This window comes from Euprymna scolopes, chromosome 13 (assembly GCF_053919585.1).
Source record: "Euprymna scolopes isolate OS-2025 chromosome 13, ASM5391958v1, whole genome shotgun sequence".
In the NCBI taxonomy this organism is placed as follows: domain Eukaryota; kingdom Metazoa; phylum Mollusca; class Cephalopoda; order Sepiida; family Sepiolidae; genus Euprymna; species Euprymna scolopes.
The window spans coordinates 7217531-7239479 of NC_136494.1; the positions used below are offsets into that span (position 1 = coordinate 7217531).

General features: G+C 33.0%; 1 protein-coding gene across 4 annotated transcripts in view; it reads right to left on the reverse strand.

The window, feature by feature from the left end:
* Positions 1-21949, reverse strand: part of LOC145291932 (epidermal growth factor receptor-like) — a 351994-nt gene that overhangs the window by 24513 nt on the left and 305532 nt on the right. For all 4 annotated transcript variants that reach the window (XM_080137849.1, XM_080137847.1, XM_080137848.1 and 1 more), the window contains exons 10-18: positions 21240-21433; positions 15505-15704; positions 14072-14199; positions 13065-13224; positions 10186-10437; positions 7514-7641; positions 4278-4437; positions 1944-2057; positions 888-1172 (exon numbers count right to left, since the gene is read on the reverse strand). In XM_080137849.1, coding sequence (XP_079993975.1) covers positions 888-1172; positions 1944-2057; positions 4278-4437; positions 7514-7641; positions 10186-10437; positions 13065-13224; positions 14072-14199; positions 15505-15704; positions 21240-21433 — 1621 coding nt within the window. The remainder of the gene's footprint in view (positions 1-887; positions 1173-1943; positions 2058-4277; positions 4438-7513; positions 7642-10185; positions 10438-13064; positions 13225-14071; positions 14200-15504; positions 15705-21239; positions 21434-21949) is intronic.

Genomic DNA, 21949 nt, shown 5'->3' on the forward strand with positions numbered 1-21949 from the left:
TGGTGGCTCTGGAATTTTTTGATGATGCTCTGTACTGTTGCTGTAAGGACCTCAAATTTCTTGGAAATTGACTTGTAACCTAAACCATCCTTATGTGAATTCACAATTTTAGTCCTAAGATCATTACTAAGCTCTTTTTTCTTCCCCATTCTAATAATTTTTATTCTTTTATTGGTTTTCAGTTGATATCATTTTACTTTCTGAAAAAATGCAAAAAACGCAATGAAATTAATCAAAGGTTGTATAAAAGCATTCAAAATAAGAATCAAACAGGAAACAAACAGTCAGAAACTCGATTAATACTGAAAAAATAAGGGGGTATGATTATTTTTGAACATTGCAGATTTTATAAATAGCTGTATATTTCTTTTATTACAAGTATCCCGAGATTTTAAAATGACGAAAATGATCAGAAGAGGTTTATTAAGAATATGTATCAATATGGACGTAAACAATAAATTCTTACGAAGTTACACCTAATAAACTCAATTTTCAAGGGGGGGTATGAATAATATCGGGCACAAGTGTATATACATATATATATATATACATATATATACATATATATACATATATACATATATATACATATATATATATACATATATATATATATACATATATATATATATATATATATATATATATATATATATATATATATATATATATATATATATATATATAATTTTGTTAAGTAACTCTGTTGTCTTCAGATATTTAAGTAGGGTAGTTGGGTCTACATGAGTGAATCTATCCTTTAAAGTTTTTTTCATTATATAGATTTTGGCGGCTTATTTTCAGGTGTTCACATCTTGTCAGTATATGATTTACTGCGTAATTCTCCTAATAAAAATAAACGCATCTAATAAAATAACGGCACTTACTCTAGCAATCTGGGTACACCAATTTAGTAGAACTTTGGATCCAATAGCTTTCTTATTTTTGCGGATGTAGTCTAGTAGGCAACCCAAAGGCATGAGGGGCGTGATCAGCATCATTTGTGCTGTCATGCACACGGCCAGAATACGGATGCAGTAATACTGGTCGACCGAGGTCATCACACGAGCCTCTTCGAGAAGTTCTTTATTCTGACTTGGTGATGTTCCTTCTTGTAAAACTTTGATGGCGACTGGAATCTTTATATTCTCGCCATCTGGGATCCAGAAACCCTGCAAAGCAAAAGAATTTAATTTGAAATTTTAGAAAACCAAATAATGTTAAAAAATATTTTATTAAATGATTAAATTCATTTTTTTTTTTTTTAAATGAGATTACCGGAGTTAGACACCTTTTTTTTTTTTTTTTTTTTTTTTTTTTTTTTTTAAGAAGACTGTTAGTTTTATGTTGTTTTTTTTTTTCTCATTATTTTGCTAGTGTTATAAACTCCAAGGAGTCAGCCCCTCATGGAGAGAGGAAAGGATACGTCCGGTGTTATTGACAGTTATTATCATCCTGAAATAGAGGTGTGTGTTTGCGTGGTGGCGTGAATTTTAAAGAAAAGGAGTTTGATCACATCTTTGAAAATTCGTGCCACTAATCTATTTCAGATTGACAGCAACCATCACTAACACTGGGCGTACCCCCCCCCCCTCTCTCTCTCTCTCTCTCTCTCTCTCTCTCTCTCTCTCTCTCCGAGGAGGAGGAGGTGACCTTTTTGACCTAGATGTCCCAAAATGAAAACAATTCTACGTTAGACTATGACTGATATTTTGATAAAGTTTGGTGACGATTGGTCAAGCGATGTTAATGCTCAGCTGTACACAAAAAAAAAAAAACAACAAAAAAAAAAACGACCGAAAGCATAACCTTGTTGGCAAAGGTAAAAATAATCCCAGAATTCAGTTCAGCGATTGTATGCATGTTTCAACCGGAATTCAACATTTACACAGATAACGTTTTGTGTTCACCCTAAATGCTAAGATGGGTGAAAGTCAGCTCACCTTGTATACTGTTCCGAATGCACCAGAACCGATAATACCACCTCTTCGTAATTCTGATTCCTTGATTAAGCGTAACTGTGCAAGATCTGGTTTAATTCCGGTCGGTGTCATTGGCTAGAAAAAAAACAAAAAAAAAAAAAAGCAAAAAAATTAATTTATTCATACATTTCCTGTTAATTTCAGAGTTATATGACCAGTAGTTAAAAAGTTTATCGGTTAAATATTTACACACAGACATATACACACATACATCTAACGTTTTCTTGATAGAGATATTTGAATACTTAAAATAAGAAAACGTCTATTATAATTATTACAAAAAATATATAGAAATATAAATACATTCATTTTCTTCTGTGGCATATTTCACTTAGTCTGTTGGTCTGTCTGTCCATTACACTTTTTCTCGAAAACAACTAAGCCGATCCGGATTAAATTTTGTATAGATCTTTGTTATGATATGGTACAGCAAACTAAGTATTGTGGTATCAATTCGATGAATAGTTAGGGATTAATAGGGCTTAGTATTTAATACAAAAATGAACACAAATTTAAACATATTCAACCATCGATTTGGCATAAAATATTCATTCTTAATCAACGGGCTATAACGTTTTACTTTTATATCATAAATATAATTATAAAAGTTAATGACAATTATTTTCATTTGCAGATCAGTTTCAAGAGATGGTTTCAAAATTATGTTAGATAAAAATTATAGTATGATTTCGTAACAAAAGTTGTTGTGGCTCGAGGAAGACGCAAACAGTAGGGTTTTCGGCACAAAGAACATATTGTATAAAAAAGTAAATACAAGAAAGGTTGTCCGTATTTCTGACAGTTAATTAGTCTGTAATCTTGTGTTAGGTTGCGATATTTTTACCCCGAAAGTATTTAAAAAATTTTTTTTTTACTCACATTCACCCTTAATGAGACATATTGCCACTTGGACGTAAGGGCCTACTAATTGGGACGATGCCAAGGAAATATTAACAAAATGTTGGTTTACATTACTTTTAAACTTCTGCATATCAGTACAGTCAAGGAAGCAGGTAGCAGGAAGGGAATTCCAAAGTCTAACTGTTCGAGGGAAGAAACTATTAAAATAGAAAACTTTCTGACATTTATGGACCTCAGCAGTGAAGGGGTGTAATTTTGTTGCTAAGCAGGTTTGTCGGGGATATGTACATCGAGGGGGCACAAATGCAAGGAGTTCATCAGAGCACATTCCATTAAAATACTTGTAATACTGGCACAGGGATGCAACATTGCAGTGATGGGACAGGGGTTGGAGCTTAGTTGACAAAGTGGGACCTATTAGATTGGAAACTCTTTTTTGGACCCTATCCAGTAGGGAGAGACTAGCAGTGGATACACCAGCCTAGATGTAGCAACAATACTCCACACATGAGCGAATGGTGGCCTTGTAGAGGTACACAATACTTTCAGGTGTGAGTAGTCTTCTAGCACAAGAGAGGGAACCCACATTTTGCAACAGCCTTCCCAATATCCTCAATGTTCTTGTTCCAGTTCATATTGCCCATGATTGTTAAGCCGAGGAGTTTGAAGGAAGAATTCTCAAGTAGGGTGTTGTTTGTCATGGTTATCAGTGGTTGGAGAGATTTCTTGTAATTGTTAAAGGAGAGCAGCTTAGTCTTACTAGCATTAAATGTCACATTCTATTTACGGCCCCACTCCACTACGGCTGGAGGTCATTTTCTCGATTCTGCCAGTGTCTTAGATTAGTGTATCCTTTCTTCCATCGTGCATGTTATAGAGCATTGTATCCTCAGCAAATATACCCATCTCAAACACAATATTATCAGAGAGGTCGTTAATAAATATCAGGAATAATAGTGGTCCAAGGATCGACCCCTGAGGTTATCTTGCATTAATGTTATGCTGTTTGGATGTACGTTCATCAATGACAAACCTGGATGGTTTTTAGCTTTGTGCTTTTTATAATGGTTAGAAGAGTTCATTATGCATGAGTGGGTAAGTTCCCATTAAAAATGAATTTTTTCTCTAAATTTTAAATATTATTTTCTTATGCTGATTAAAAAATACCAACTTTGTAGGGATTTGTTGTGTACCTTTCAAGTTTTTGCTGGACATATAAACAGACATTTATCCTTTATATAATAGATAAATTATTTTGATTGGGTGATGCCACTCGGAGAACAGGATTTACGTAAAGGGTTGCTCTCCACGTTCCAAGGTTTACCTTCTTCCCATTTCTGTTGGGAGTCCACAAAATAAAGCACATTTTGTTCTATTAACCCCCCTCCCCCCGCCTCCCCACCAAAAAAAAAAACAAACTTATTTTCCACTTACTTCTGTCTCGTCGTAGCGCATCATAGTAGCATTGAGTTTGGCAACTTTCTCCATCGTTTTCGATGTGTTTCTTTTATAACATAGATAGGTGCAAATCAGTAGGGTTGCGACTCCAAAAATGACCCCAACGACTATGATAATAATTTTCTTTCGGTCCTGCCTATTTTTGAAAAAAAAAAAAAAAAAAAAAAAAAAAAGAAAAAAGAAAAACAAAAGAGAAAAGAAGAAATTACCAACTGAAAAAAACAATCCATTTTGAAAATATGATAGATTACAGTAAAAAAAAAAAAAAATGACAAACCTTGAAAAGACATCTTCCTATAAGCATTGGGACAGTCACATAGTTCCTATTTACAATGCCTCCCCACGGGACAGAGTTAGACACCAGGGTCGTTTTTTAACGTGGAGAAAAGGAACAAAAATAAAAATTGTCTCAGTTATGAAGGATTTCTCCTCCACTGACAGAGAACAAGAAATTGAAGTGCAGCGTCTGAAGAACAGATGGTGTTTATTTGCTCCCCCACCGAGCAAATTAGGCACAAGGCCGATTTTTAATGTGAGGAGTGAAGGGAGGGGGAAGGGAAAAAGGGGACCAGCTCCCGAGAGGTGGGAAATGGGAGCTGGTTAATGGTCAGGCATGTGGGGTTGCCCCCACATCTGGTCTTTGCTAGTCATAGCTAGTCATAGCTTGCAGCATCTGCTGGAACAGATGGTATTTATTTGCTCCCCCACCGAGCAAATTAGGCACAAGGCCGATTTTTAATGTGAGGAGTGAAGGGAGGGGGAAGGGGAAAAGGGGACCAGCTCCTGAGAGGTGGGAAATGGGAGCTGGTTAAAGGTCAGACATGTGGGGTTGTCCCCACATCTGGTCTTTGCTAGTCATAGCTAGTCATAGCTTGCAGTATCTGCTGGAACAGATACTACACTTTGATCATGAGTCACATAGTTACGTAATAATCCCTACTTTCTTGCAGATTGTTGTGGGCATGATTCATGAGGAGTTTATTAGCATTCTTTCCCCCTCCCCCCCGTACACTTCTATTAAGAATTTTTCTTGAGGGATTCGGGTACTTACAGAAAAGATCATGTGACAGTTGCCAACATAACAAAGGGAAAATGTTTAACGACCTGGATTCGAAATTGGGACACCTTAGTTGTCAGCCCCTATCGTTAACCTCTGAGCCACCGTTAACTCCCTGTTTCTGGTGACTAAAACTCATAGGTAATCGGATGAGTTTATCTCAAAAATAAATATTAAACAAAACCTAATTCCTAAGAAAAGGTTCATTTTTCGTCTTTATTACTCGAAAAACCTCATCAGAAAATCAATTAAAATTGAAAATGATTAAACATTGATAAAACATATACATGGGGAAAATGCAGGAGAAAATAGGAAGGAAGATTAAGGTCAAGATTGTCTGCTCCTTATGACTTCCGGTCTCTGGAGTTCATTTGCCTGGATAATTAATAATTAATCAGAAGGGAACATTTAAGGTCAGAGAGCCGGTATCTTCAGGCAGCCTGATCAGGAAGCACCAAGGGAGGGAGACAGGTGAATGCAAAATGCAAACACATTTGGATTTAATCAAATTTAGTAGTTTAGTATTAAAAAAGTAATAGAAGCGACCACGCTTATTACATGTCATTGTGTTTAAATATAATAAATAAGAATATTCGTAAATTATTTTTTTTTTCAAATAAATGTTTTTATTTACCTATTTATTTTTAAATATGTTTATTTAGAGACAAATTTTCACAGAAATAAAGAATAAATGGTGCTTATGCACTTATGCTACTGTGCTATTTAAAAAAAAAATTGTATTTCCAAATTAAATTCAAGTTTTACGATATCTTTTTTATTAAATTGTTAGGTGAAAGTACAAAATAGTTACAAAAAACCCTCTCCATATTAAGAATGCCTTTCTAAATATTAACGTTATTATTTCAACACGGTAGCATAAGTGCATAAGTACCAAATAAATATTTGAAAAAAAACAAAACATCTACACAAACATATTTATTTGAAAAAATAGTTTACGAATATTCTTATCTATTACATTTAAAAACAATATTTTTTATCAAAAAATTGCGCAAAAATGAAATGAAACAAACAAAAAATCATGGAACGTAATTGGGCGGGGATCGCCAATTAACTAACAGTCTATTACCTATGACGTGTCATGACGTAGACAACAGGCAATGGCTTGAGTAAGGCAATAAGCATGATCGCTGTTTAAAAAAAAATATGTGTTGGTTGTTTTTAGCCTTCAAAACGTATGCATTTATATACGTAATTATTTTCAATTTTTAATTAACACACAATGCTTCAAATGTAGATAAAGAAAAAAAAAAGATTTTGTTTCATTATTTCAATTTTGTGCGGCTAACGTGACACCCCTGCTGATGACTGTTTTTTTATTACTAGCCTTATTTTTTGATTACTGGTATGTGTTGAGCAAAAAGAAAAAAAAAGTGGTAGTAGGCAGGCAGGCTCGAACCTGTATTGTGAAGGAGGAAAAGAATGTGACCCCCCCCAAACGTGCCGTCTTTGCTGTTGCGTTCATCACCAAACCAGAAGTGGTGAAGGTTTAAATTAAGGCTAGTCAATCGAAAAGAAGCGATGACTTTCGAAAATATCGGCAAAAAAGCGACCCCTCCTTGTAGGAAAGTGCCAAGTGGAGGGTGAAAAAATTAATTTTTTTAGCCAAATTTTTTATATTTGTCGTCCGAAGGGTCGAGCTTCAAAACGATACCAATCTTGTGAAAATCTCTCGCCTCTGTCGAAAGTTTTAGGCAGACATACATACATACATACATACATACATACATACATACATACATACATACATACATTTAAACAGACAGGTGAGATTTATCTTATAGATTAAATATCGAGCCGTTATCAAGACTCACGGACTAACAACAACACTCTCGCATGCAGAATTCCACCATACGGTCAAGAAAAAAAAAAAAAAAACAGACTCTTCATTGATAAGGATGTTAGCATCGAAATACATCTGATATAAGCAAATATATTAGCTTATTTAAAATAAAATGTGCTGTTTTTAGCCTTCAAAACGTATCCATTTATATACGTAATTATTTTCAATTAACAATTAATTTTTTTTCTGGTTGTGTTTCAAATACTGGTAAAGAAAAAAAAAGAAAGACTTTCTTTCATTATTTCTATTTTTTAGATACTTTTCCTTAGGATGGAGACACAAAAAAGTACATACTGAGCAGCTTCTTGCAATCGGGCAGTTATTACTGGATGAGATGTGTCTGCACACACCGTCAGGTCATTCGTAATTAGATCCTGGACATGGTAGTTCATACCAGGCGGGCATTCTTCCGAACAATTGAACTGCAAATAATACCACAAATAAATAAAATAAATAAATAAAGTTACAAAAATATTGAACAATTTTTTTTTGTTTTCATTTTAAAAATTTGAGAACAATGGGCAGATAATTCAGTTACGAAAATTTAAGAGTTCTGACTTTGTTTTGAAAGTTAAATTTATGTAAAAAAATTATTTTCTCAAAAAAAAAAAAAAGACTACAAAAAAAAGGGTTACTTTTCACATTAAAAACTGAAACATCGAAAAAATGTTATATTGTACGTATCCGTTTTGGACTGAAGATCCCTGAAAAAATTTCACTTAATTGGATCAAGTAGTTTTAAAAAAAAAAATTTTTTTTTTACAGCGGAAAAACGCGTTTTTATGAGAGCGCAATGAAGGTAACCATCTTAATTTTTTGAACATGCCAGAGGGAGATTTACTCGGTTTAAAGCGCCGACACTCCCTCCCCACCTTTAATACTAGCTTTTCTTCCTAAAAATCGAAACATGACTACCTTTTGGTCGGTAACATAACAAAGTTTTTTTTCACTGTAAAAAAAAAAAAACAAAAACAAAAAAAAAACAACAACAAAACAAAACCTACCTGATCAAGTTAAGTGCAATTTTTTTTTTTTCGGAGAACTTCATTCTATGACGGATACGTAAAATATAACTTTTTTTTTTTTTTTTTCGATATTTTCATTTTTTTATGTCTTGATTAAACTGTACAAGTACCACGTTGTCAATACATCCACATCATCGCTTCATGTCAGCAGCACAAAACAAGTTGTTTCTGACGTTTGGCCTGCCGCCGACAACGTAACATCTGTCTAATTTTGTACAACCATTACATACATACAGAATATATATATATGCATCACAACACACCCCATTACATAACACATGTATATCTGAAGATTTTGTTTAATACGGTCCTCATAAAATACTTTTTTGAGGTTAAGATAAATTTCTATCACTATTTGATATTTAGTTCTATCCCAATGTAGGAACTTAGACACCAGAGTCGGAAAGTGGGATTGAGAAGTCTGCGCCTCAGAGGAAGGGCACTCTGACCTGTGAAAAGTGCCTGGGCAACCCTGTCGGCATTCCTAGGTGAGTGCGCGCCAGTCATCTCAGGCAATTAGCAATAAACTAACCCCTTCTGAAGGAGAGAAGGCAAAGCCTGGGAGGGTGGACCGCCTAGAACTGTACAGAAACTGTTAAAACATTTTTGATTACTGATCATATGACCTCAATGATTCCGATGATATTACTTATAACTTACGGTTATGACAATCAACCAATCAGAAGCCTCCAAATTTATTATAAAAAAATATTGAATTTTGGATTCAATTCAGTTCACTGTCAACCTCCGTCTTGAAACGCCTGAATCGTGACTGCATTGATTCTTCACCGCAATCTTTATTAGTAAGAATTACTCAACTCTCAAGATCGTGACTGCATTGATTCTTTGTCAATTTGATTTACTACCGCCATCTTTGTTTAATATAATGTCTCAACACTTAACGCCACATAATTAACAGGGACCAGGTCATTACAGGAATGGTCTAATCTCTGTTGATTTTGGGGGCCCAAGATTAAAGATTAGCCAAGTTAAATTTCAATTACTATTTACTCACTTAAAAATGTCTGCACTCTTGAGCTTTAAACAATTAACAAATGCATCCATGTAGTAAAAATTAACAAGGTTTAATGATAACAGTAAACAGGTTTGCATCGTAAACACTAATTATTATTGATAGGGCATTCGTTTTTGTTTTTCTCGTTTCTATTTTATGAATGAACTAGCTGGACACCTGGCGTTGCCCGGTTGTACAATACGCTTAAACATGATATTTTAATTTATGCAGATTGCGTATGTATTATTATAGAATCAATCCTCTATTGATTATTATTTATTACAAGGAATAATTTGCCCAGTGGACTAATTCGCAACCCCCCCACCAAAAAAAACCCCATTAATAGTGATAATGTCATTCATCAAATTCATCTGTATTTGTTTATAATATCACATCAGCTGATATTTGGGCTTGACGATGAATGCCATGGAAAAGTCACTTCTGATTAATGATTAGTTTTAAAATATGCAAACGAAGAAAAATTAAAATTATTGGCCGGTGCAACATAAAATATTCCTTGTAAAAATTCCTCTTTTTATCTATATAATTTTGATATCGGATTTTTTCAATTTTCAATACTTATCGGATGAATTTCTGTACAAAACATATCTAAGAACACTGCCAGGCATATAAATTAGCTTTGTTTGAAGTTTGCAAAAGATAGGCTCAGCCGTTATGGAACCTATGAGGAAGAAACTCACACACACACACATAAACACACACACACACACACACACCCACACACACACACACCCACACCCACACCCACACACACATACACACACACACACGCACACACACACACACCCACACCCACACACACATACACACACACACGCACACACACACACCCCCACACACACACACACACGCACACACAAAGTGAGCGGAGATTTTAATGCAAAATTGTGAAAAGTTGCACTTACCACTGTTTGATTGCGGTTAATTGGAATTTTGAAATTTCGGCATGCGTTGCATTCTGAATGCGATGGTCCACTGCAGCCATTCATGCATTCAGAGTGACACTCTTGGCACGTTTTGTTGATGTCATCAGCGTAAAAGTTTTTTGGACAGTCGTTGACACATTTACTGTGGTATCTGTACTTGCGGCACTCCTTACAGGAGAACTCCCCACTTCCAAGACACGTTAGACAATTTTTGTGACAGGGACTACAAAGCTGAAAGAGATTAAATAGAAAACAAATGTTGAATATAATTATTATTCCAGTTTCTTTTCTAGAATTATCTGTTTGTAGAACATAATACTACAGGGCTGCTTCCTAGTCAACTATAACATGGCCATTTTCAAATCTAATGCAAACAACTTCCTGTTGAACCGTCCTCTTAAATAAACAAGTACTACCCAAGTTCCGTCATTATCCCTCATCATGGTGTTGTCTCACCGGCTACCCGATGTCCATTAACCTTTATCCTCGAGTGGCATTTAGGCCTTGAGAAGTGGTGCCCTCTAGTAATATGTTGGAATGTTAATGTAAGCACAATTCTTTTTTTAAATAAGCACAATTTATTTTTGTTTTTGAAAATAAGCACAATTTTTTTTTTTAGAAAATAAGCACAATATTTTTTTTTTTTTGAAAATAAGCACAATTTTTTTTTTTTGAAAATAAGCACAATTTTTTTTTTTTTAGAAAATAAGCACAATTTTTTTTTTTTGAAAATAAGCACAATTTTTTTTTTTTTAGAAAATAAGCACAATATTTTTTTTTTTTGAAAATAAGCACAATTTTTTTTTTTTTGAAAATAAGCACAATTTTTTTTTTTTTTTGAAAATAAGCACAATATTTTTTTTTTTTTGAAAATAAGCACAATTTTTTTTTTTTAGAAAATAAGCACAATATTTTTTTTTTTGAAAATAAGCACAATTTTTTTTTTAGAAAATAAACACAATTTTTTTTTTAGAAAATAAACACAATTTTTTTTTTAGAAAATAAACACAATTTTTTTTTTAGAAAATAAGTAATTAGTAAGACTAAAATCTATAGATCATCCTCCACAAGTGTGGTTTTATGTTTGAGAAAATAACTGCACACTTAACATGTGTTTTTTTATGGTAATTGGATATATATATATATATATATATATATATATATATATATATATATATATATTGTTTTAACAAGTGTATTTCATCGTTAGTTACAATTGTTTCAAGACTATTCGGACAAAATCAAACCTTATGTCGTTTGAAAATTTTCAAAAGAACTACCTTTCGTCAGACGTATTGAATAAAAAACACTTTAACAATGAACAGTATGGAATTCATTTTCCTTATAAGGAAAACATGAGAAGATATTGTACCTACATATCATCCTTCCAAAGTTTTTTTTAGAAGATTTATCTATTATATATATATATATATATATATATATATATATATATATATATATATCTTAGATAAAAAATGATACCACGAGAGTGAACTCCCCTACATCGGGTAATATAATACGAATTCAAACACTAAGCAAAAAAACAATCTTAAAATAAACACGCATAAATATAGGAATAAAATTATATAAAATTATATGATAATTGGAAAAAAAAACAAATAGGAAAAACAGGGAAAATTAAAACAAAAATAAATAATTAATAAATAAATAAAAAATAAAAATACGGAAGTACGGGTTAAAACGGAAAACTATCTTTACATAACACCAAAAGATGGAGGAAGTGAGGAAGCATGGCTGTGGAAATCTTTTTTTACCCGAATACGATGTCCAGCATGTAAAAAATATGCCATATACATGTAAAAATCTAATGGATAAACATTTGAAGAAGACAGGATATTTTTACGGAAACATAAATCGTAAAATTGCCAACTCATCAATGAAACAGCTGTAATGGAAAAATCCAGGAAATAAACGAAGGTTATAAAAAAGAAAACACGAGTCTTTGAATTTTCAATAAAACTTTGCACTATATATATGTGTGTGTGTGTGTGTGTGTGTGTGTGTGTGTGTGTGTAAATAAATAAAGAAAATGACAATATAAAAATATATACTAATCTATAAAGATTTATTCATTTACTCAAAGGTATAGATCAATTAGGGTAAGTGAGAACTCTTTATACCATGGTATTTCGAAGCCTAATGCTTCTCATCAGAAGAGGAGAGAAGATGCTAGATAACAATAGGGACCCGACATCTAGCGATAGTTACATTAGGATCAAAATAAATTATTGAGACTGTTTGAGGGAACTAAATTGATCTTTGTGATATAGAAGGAGTATAGTTTTTATTATATAATAAAAGTAGGTGCATAGCATATCTACCATGGTGGGTTTAATATATGTGGACAATATGCGTTATTAAACTCTTGGAGAGAATATAGGGTAAGTTAAGTTGAAAGAAGATTCTTATTTAATCATATGTATTGATGGATTATAGCTATGGAATGGGTTTACTTGAAATAGGGGATTTATGTTATGTCGGTATATTTTAGAAGAGGTATCTGAAATTATAACAGTACTTAAATGAAATATAAATTATTAGGAATGATATTAAAATAATAAATGCTAGGGGATAAATTATAAGGGATGCAATTATTCACTTTAAAAAATATTTTGTGCTTTAATATGTCGAGAGCTATAGCTCTAAAAATAAAATCTCAGTTGAGAGATTTACTGATCATATATGATATTACAGTGAACATGTTAGCAGTTAATCTCGCTGGATGAAATCCATTGGATTGAAGACAAACAGGAGACATACGTATGAATTTTCATAAAACAGACCATCTATACCAAATGGAATAATCTGTGAAAGAATCGAAAGGAATTTCCACTTACGATTTTGACATTTGCATGTTTGTGGTAATCTATATGGTAACCGTCCGGACAATCCTCACTATCTTTATCGATGCAAATCACCGTCCCATTCGACTGGCGCAGTCCAATATTACAGCTGTCGCATCCACCAATCTTGAGCTCATTTAAAGGTCCAGAGCAGCTGAAAAAACATGAAGTAAAATGGTGAAACAATTTTTATGAATAACACGTGACATCAACATAATACGTTTCGTAGATAATTTATTAAATACTAGCAGATGTACCCGGCCGTTGGCCGGTATGAAACGTAACGTTAACTTCCTTTTTTTTTTAAAAAAAAAAGAAAAAAGAAAAGAAACTGAGACATGTGCAGTGCATGTATTACGTTTTTTTCTAAACAATTCATTTCTTGTAAGTAAAAAAAAACAACAAAGAAACAAACTTGAACTGAGATCGAAACCAAAACTTACAATATCATTATTAGGGCTAGGACAACAGCATATTCTTTTAATTTTTTAAACTCTTGAGTGTGTATTCGTTGATATCTTATATGCTTCTATATAGAGTGATGTGGTTCTCGGTTCTCACCAGATCACTGAAGTTAAGCAACGTTGAGCCTGTCTAGTACCAGATGGGTGTCTATTTTGGAAATCAAATAATTTATAATCTAGAAACCATGACACACGTACGTACATTAAAGGTACTACGGTATTGATATGTAGGTACATGTCTCTATATTTGTGTATGTATGCATATGTAAATGGTTGTGTTATATATATATATCGAATAATTTTTATTCATACAAACATAATTGGCTACATATGTGCATGCATGTTTCAGTTATGACATCTTTAGAAATTCGACATCATCGGGCCAGATATTACAGAGAAATCGCAACTGAAATATGCATGCACATATGTAGCAAATAATGTTTGCATAAATAAAGAAAAATTATACTATAATAACGCTTCGCTTGTCATTGATAATATAAGAATCACAAGTTTATCGATTTCTGAAATCTTACTTACTCTGCGTCACAGTTTGGATGGCATTTCTGGCAAATTCTATTTTCATCGGAGTATTTTGCTGGAGGGCATTTTTCCATACAGTTCGGTCCATGTTTGACCCGCCGGCAGCTGTCACATTGAGTTTCATTCTATAAAGAAAAACCAAAAAATATTTCGTTTATTTTCATTCGTGTATGCGAATGAGTACATGCCTCTCTTTCGGCCCAGTCGGGCACGTGCAATGCCATTTTTACATCGATCAGCAGGACGGTCACCTCGTTACGCATTATCTATAGTTGATTTACTGTTTGTAAAAAACAAGCAAGGAGATCCTTCGATATGACAAGGGCGCGTACAAAATGAATGTTTCTGTTTAGAGCACAATTGAAGCATGATATTTGACTTTAGCATTTAACTTTTAATTCAAGCCATTTTCTATTATATAAATCTTACCTGCCTGTTTAAATGTATGTATGTATGTATGTATGTATGTATGTATCTCTGCCTAAAACTTTCGACAAAGGCGACAGATTTTCACAAGATCGATATCGTTTTGAAGCTCGATCCTTCGGATGACAAATATCTAAAAATTGGCTAAAAACATTAATTCCTTCATCCTCAACTGAGCACTTTTCTACAGGGAGGGGTCGCTTTTTTCGCCGATATTTTCGAAGGTCATCTCCTCTTTTCGATTGACTAGCCTTAATTTAAACATTCACTACTTTTTTTTTGGCGATGGACGCAATGGCTTTTCCTCCTTCATGGTACGGGTTCAAGCCTCCCTGCCTACTACCACATTTTTTTTTTACTCAATACCCCCCCCCCCCTCAAATACCCGAGCAACGCCGGCCACCCAGGCTAGTTATATATAAAAAATAATTTTATAAAATCAGCAATAGGTTCTCTACAGTGCAATGTAAACTACCATGTATTGTGGACTAAGTCATGACAGAGAGGCATGTGAAGCTTCCTTATGGTGTACTGCGATGGATCCCCAACAAGAGCTTGCAATCAATCGATTTGATTAAAAAATGGGCGATTTCAACGATTTTGATGACAATAAAAACATGGGAGGGTGGAACGTTTGTTGATCTTTATTCAATCCCGGACAATGTCGGGTCTCCCGGCTATTATAGCAATACTTGCTCATGCATACTCTAGTTTTAAAGTTAGTTTCTGTGTGATGTTTTTTTAATTGACTTAAACAATCTGTTGCATGTGTCTGCCTTTGTAGTACGCTTTCTTCCAACAACTCAACCTCCCGTTCTCTCTATGGCTCGCTTTATATGCCTGATATAGTCTCATTTGCATACAAAAGGTGAGAGTCTGCATTAGTCATGTGTAATCGTCAGGCGAAAAAATGGAAACTCACAGTTGCCATTTTTTTTTGTCAAGTAATGGAACCCACACACACACACACACACACACACACACACACACATATATATACTTACCGGTCCGGTGCAGTTATTCGCACATTGGGGATGGCACTTTTTGCATACTTTGTTACCAGCGCTGTACAAAAGAGGTTGAATTGCACAATTTTCGACGCACAGATTCGTATTATCCACACGGTAATTAACACAATTCAAACATTTGTGTGCACCATCACCCCAGCAACCGTTTTTACACTGTGGGTCACATATTTTTTTATCTGAAACGAAAACAATGCTTATTTATATAATCAAATCGGAGATTTAGGAAAGAGACCTCCTCCCTTATTAATTTAGATAGGATTAAACCCAACTCTAGCCCAGCAATTAAATTACTCGATTTATTCTTATATTTCATTATTCATTAATTAAAAAAAAAAAAAAAAAATTAAAAACTAAGCTAAAACGTTTTTTTTTTAATTAATGATTAAATAGAATTCAAATTTGAAAGAAACTTTCACAAGAAACACTCGTCTAGCTGTAAACACTATCAATAATTTCCCCCACTCTTTATCTGTGCCTAAACCTAAACGTAGATTCCATGAACAAAGCTTCTTTCTTAGAACTGCACGCCTGTGGAATTGTCTTCCGTTTTCCTGCTTTCCGGCTGACTACAATATGGTTGTGTTCAAGTCTAAAGTAAATAAGTTCTTGATGAGCCGTTCCATATAAGTTATTAAATTTACCAAATTTTCATTACTAATGATTACTATATTGACCAATTTCTACTGTACACTCTTTAACCCTTATCCTTGAGTGGCCTCTGGGCCTTGATAATGTGGTGATGCCTTTGTAAAAAAAAAAAAAAAAAAAAAAAAAAAAAGAAAATGATTATTTATTAATGAAAGTTACAAAGTTACATTTTATTTTTTTCCCGTTCTGTCCACCTTAGTAGAAATTATCCAATTTTTAAAATTATTGTTTTAGTGGTTCAGGACCCCAATTTTTTACATTGTTTTTTATTTTTATTTTAAGATTATAAAAAATTCTTATGCTGATATCTACACGTTCATGCAGACAGGGGAATTATTAGAATAACATATTCAAAAGTTTCCAGGAAACTGTTATCATTAAAATCACATAAAATATTTTTTTAAATTATATTTGTTTTTTGGAGAAAGTGTTAAATAATCACTGCTAAATTCAATGATAATATCGTTAGTTAAAAAAAAAAAAAAATTTTTTTTTTTTTTTAAACTTTATTGATTTCATTAATGTTGACTTTAGGGGCTTTTTCTTTTCGTAATATATACAAAATATTAAAAAAAATAATTAATTGTTAGGAAATTTTTTTTAAGTATGAATAGTTGAACACTTATTTTTTGAACACCTTTGCACAAAAAAATGAACTCTTAGTCGTCAAATTATTGGACATACTTAAAGCAATCGCGCACACACACACACACACACACACACACACACACACACACACACACACACACACACACACCTATATGCCTGTTTCCCACCTGACTACAACTTGGACGTCTTCAAGTCCAACATAAACAAACTTCTGACAAACTGCCCCCTTAAGTAAGACACTATCAAAACCCCCAATACTAACGATTACTACAATACTATCTCATTGATTACTGTACACGCATTAACCTTTATCACTGAGTGGCCTTCGGGCCTTGATAAGTGGTGACCCCCATGTAAAAAAAAAAAAAAATACACACACACACACACATAGATACTCAAGAAAGTACAATTAAATCAACACTTAGCTTTTGTCTTATCTTTTCTTTCGAAAGATAGTTTTTTCGTTGGTAATAGCGACGCCTTTTCACAGTACTGTCTTTACTTTAGAAAGAGTGTTGTTGACGTTTGTTCCTATTTACTATGCCTCCCCACGGGACAGAGTTAGACACCAGGGTCGTTTTTTAACGTGGAGAAAAGGAACCAAAAATAAAAATTGTCTCAGTCGTGAAGGATTTTTCCTCCACTAACAGAGAACAAGAAATTGAAGTGTAACATCTAAAGAACAGATACTACACTTTGATCTTGACCCAAAAGGCGACGTTTGTTGCTTTAAGAATTTTTTTAGCTGTTGACTTAGAAAGACGTCTTCTTAATTAATACGAGCGCAAAAGACAGTATTTTAATTTTAGCCAATACATAAAAAAAGTCATTTTTGTTATTCATAAAATTTTACATAAGCAACAAATTTGATTTTATTTTATAATTTTTACTTTGCAAATTATATTGAACTAAAATATTTATTTCTAACACATTGATATCTTTTCATAAAAGAAGCAAAAATAAATTAAAAAGGAAAAATAAATTCATGCATTTTTTAGTACATTTTTTTACATAGGCATCACCACTTATCAAGGCCAAGAGGCCACTCGAGTGTACAGTAGAAATTGGACAATAGAGTAATCGTTAGTAATGGAAATTCGGTAAATTTGCTAACTTATATGGAACGGCTCATCAAAAACTTGTTTACGTTAGACTTGAAGACAACCATATTGTAGTCAGCTGGAAAGCAGGAAAACAGAAGACAATTCCATAGGCGTGCAGTTCTAAGAAAGAAGCTTTGATCATGGAATCTATGTTTAGGTTTAGGCACAGATAAAGAGTGAGGGAAATTAGTGATAGTGTTTTCTGCTAGATGAGTGAAAGTTTGACGAGGGGGACCATAGATTGGAGCTCAGCCGAGCACTTAAAAATATAACTTTATTTATTATTTATTATTTATACAAAATAACACATTTGCATTCATTAGATTCCACGATTTTTTTTAAATTAACGATTAATAAATGCTGAAAATTTGATAAAAATTGATTGATTGCTTAATTATAGTTAATTATTTAGTGAAAGGAGATATTTATACATTTTGAGGATCAGCCACTCATATTGCACGTACCTATTTTTTAAAATAAAATTATTGGGTTCATATATTTATTTAGTTCCCTCAAATTTGCTATTTAAATTGTTTTCATTTCACAAAATATTTTCTGAGAAACGATTAACATTCATTTGCCTCTTTTCCGGAAATGTTTCAACATACACAAATGGCGTACAGTGAACAAGGCATAAAAAAAGTTCAGCATTGCCCCCCCCCCCATTTAGGCCCAAAAGTCTCCAGGGGGCGTCAAATCCTGGTGAAAATGAGCAAACGGTGCAGTTTTAGGTCTTAACATATGTAAATTTGAGTTCTGCACCAATGTAAAAAAAAAAAAAAGAAATGACTAAGTCCATCATTTGCCCCCCCCCCCCATTTAGCTCCAAATGTCCCCAAGGCCTTAACATATCTAAATTTGATTTCAGCACCATGCAAAACTGCTAAATAGATATACACAGAAAATGTTGGACAAGTATAGTAAAATAGTCCCCAAAATAAAGTGTTTTTATTAGCCCTAAAAGAACCCCTAGAGCACACTCAAGAGTTATTGCGAAGTATAGACAAACAAAATTATATAGAAATCAGTTAATTACAACTTTTGAGAAAGTTTTATAAAAATCCAAGGCATCAATTTTTTTTTGATAAGCAGAAAAGTGTCAATTTTAGCCATTTTAACCAAAAAACACCCCTAAGGGGGCAACCGGTGTTTTCCCGGAAAATCCGTTCTGTTACTTTTTACTCATATCATGTTTAATGTTTGTGTAAAATTTCAAGAAATTCCAAGGCGCAGTTATTGAGAAAAGTGCGGACAGACGAGCGGAGGAACAGACAAGGGTGAATTTACAGGTTCTGGTTAGTGGTTCAGCATCCTTTTGTCAGGAGACCAAAAACATTCTTATATTTACGACTGAAGAAATTGACTTATTATTAAGGGAGATAACTCTGACGACTAATTAGAACAAGGGAAGTAACTCATTCTCATTTCACATTTTTCTATTGATCAAAATTTATGGAATTTAATGGATTTTATCAAAATTAGAATAAGGATTCTAGACATAAGATGTATACATGCAGGTACCCTACAACTGATTGTTTTTAATCTTAGCTAAGGGACATAAAAATGGTGCAAAGCTGTTCCGTTTGAATAATTCATTTTATCCGTGCCGTTGTTGAGATTCTCAGGTTACTTACTTTTATTACAATTCATATAGAGTTAATAACAATCGGGGATGAATGTTAAAGTTCTTATTAAGAATTAAAACTATTTTTTAAATACTAAATTGCAGAAAAATCTTTATGATGTACGTACCCGTCAAGGAACGAAACTATCATATTAAAAAATCACGTAACCATTTATTTTAGTTTTATTTAATTATTATTATTTTTTTTAATATGAAAAATCTTTTTTTTTTTGGTTTAAAATAATTTTTAACAATTTTAATAGGAAATTGTATCCATTATTTCGATGTTGAAATTGAGTTGTCTTCACCTTATTTATAAAACACGGCGGGTAAAAACAATAACACCTCACTTCATCATAAAATTTTCCTAGTTAAAAAACACTACTTGAACAATTTACATGATTTTTGGCATATGACATCTTCGTTCCATGACGAGTACGTACACCATAAACATTTTTGAACGCTTTTTCTGTACTTTTGCTTTGAAAATAGATTATATTCTAAATAGTACCAGTTTTAATACCAAACCTTTACCATAACCATTTAAAATTTTTTATTTTTATTAAAAAAATACTAAAAATAAAATAAATTATGTTATAAATTTAGTTACACTAAAAAAAATGTAATCCCATCTTCTTATTGTTATGACAATATTTTCTTTGCTTTTTAATTTTAACATTTGTTTTATTTTTTAGTAGAAACGCCTTTCTTTTTTAAAGGCGCGTAAATGAGATATTCGTTTTTAGCACACCCGAAAACCCCTAGAAAGCAAGTTTTTAGTAAGGTAAGTTTTGTGTTGGTCTACCAGGCCACAATTACCAGATAGACACTATCGTAAAAAATTACCAGACCCCCCCCCCAAAAAAAAAAGGTTGCCATAAGGTAGGTGCTCATTTATCTTAAATATAGAAAAGTGATCCGTCACGTTTTTGGAACTATAATTTCTTAATATCTTGAAAACTACTCGTTTCCTAGAATTTCAAACATTATTCTCGTTTTCAGCAATCCCAGAAAACCTATAACAGTTGTAATTTTAAAGGATTTTTATAGGGTGGAAACATGCTACTCATTGACCTCTATTTAGTATTCAATAATTGGAAGTAAAAACACGGTTGTAATATGTAAATGCGCTACAAAAGTCGTGATTTTTCATAAAATGGAGTCTATCGGGACCGGAAGTACTGCTTATGTAAAAATAAAAGAAAGGGGATGTAGGATATCTCTGTAAATATTTCCCTTAACTCACAATAGCCTCTAATGCTTTGCTGGCGACGTGGGATAAAACAAAGCAAAAAAAGTTACAAAAAATGTCATATGAACAAAGTTTATTTCCTAGAACTGCTCACTTGTGGAACTCTGTTCTGCTAAACTGCTTTCCAGCTGACTACAACATGGTTGTCTTATCAAGCATCCAATGTAAACAAGTTCTCATTAAGCTGTGCCTTTAAATAATCAAATTCTATCCAATTTCCACCACTAACGACCACTATACACTCATTAGTCCTTATCCTCGAGTGGCCTTTGGGCTTTAATAAGTGGTGACCCCATTGTAAAAAAAAAAAAAAGAAAAAGAGAAATAAGACAAGAGGAATCATATCGGTTGAGAATAAGATGGCTGACTCCCAAGTCTCGTTTTTCTCACGCTGGACGAGTGTTTAAACACGTTAAACAAAGGGGGGGGGCAACTCCTACTGGTGTAGGATGATTGCCAACGTAATAATACTTACCGCAATTTTTGACACTATTATTCTTCTTTTGAAAAATTTGCTTCTCGTTTGCAAACAGTTCTGTAAATTTCAAGGAATTCACAAAGCAAAGATATGGGTTGTTTTGAATGAAAACATTTCCATTTTTAATGCTCTTTAAAGATGTCAATCCAAGATTTCTCAGATTTGTACCAAGGATGCGTAAAGACAGGTCCCTATGAATTGAAAAAAAAAAAAAAAATTAAAAAAAAATAATGGTTGCTATTATTACAAATTACACAAAATAATAAAAAAATTAAACTAAAAATAATTTTCCAGACATATGTGTATTTACCCATATATACAAAGCATATGTAACAGTGAATCTTTAAAATTTACTGAAATAGTCACAAAAGAACAGGACACCAAATATAACAATCTCACCAACGCATTACCCACAATTTTCGCCTTACAAACTGTATCCCCTTCAATACTGAATCCTTTCTCCCATGTCGCAAGTGCATCGAAAATGTTGTAATCTTTCATTAGCATCACCATCTAATGTAAAAATTAGATATAGATCGAATTTCTAAAGCAAACATCTTGACAAACCGCACTCAAACAACGCAATGTCTCATCACTATAAAATAAAAAAAAAATTATTGGAATTTATTTATGTCTCCCAGTCTCCTCACTGATTTGTTGTTGTCTTGTCTTTTTAAGGCCTGTGAATTGGCGAGCGGGAATTCCAA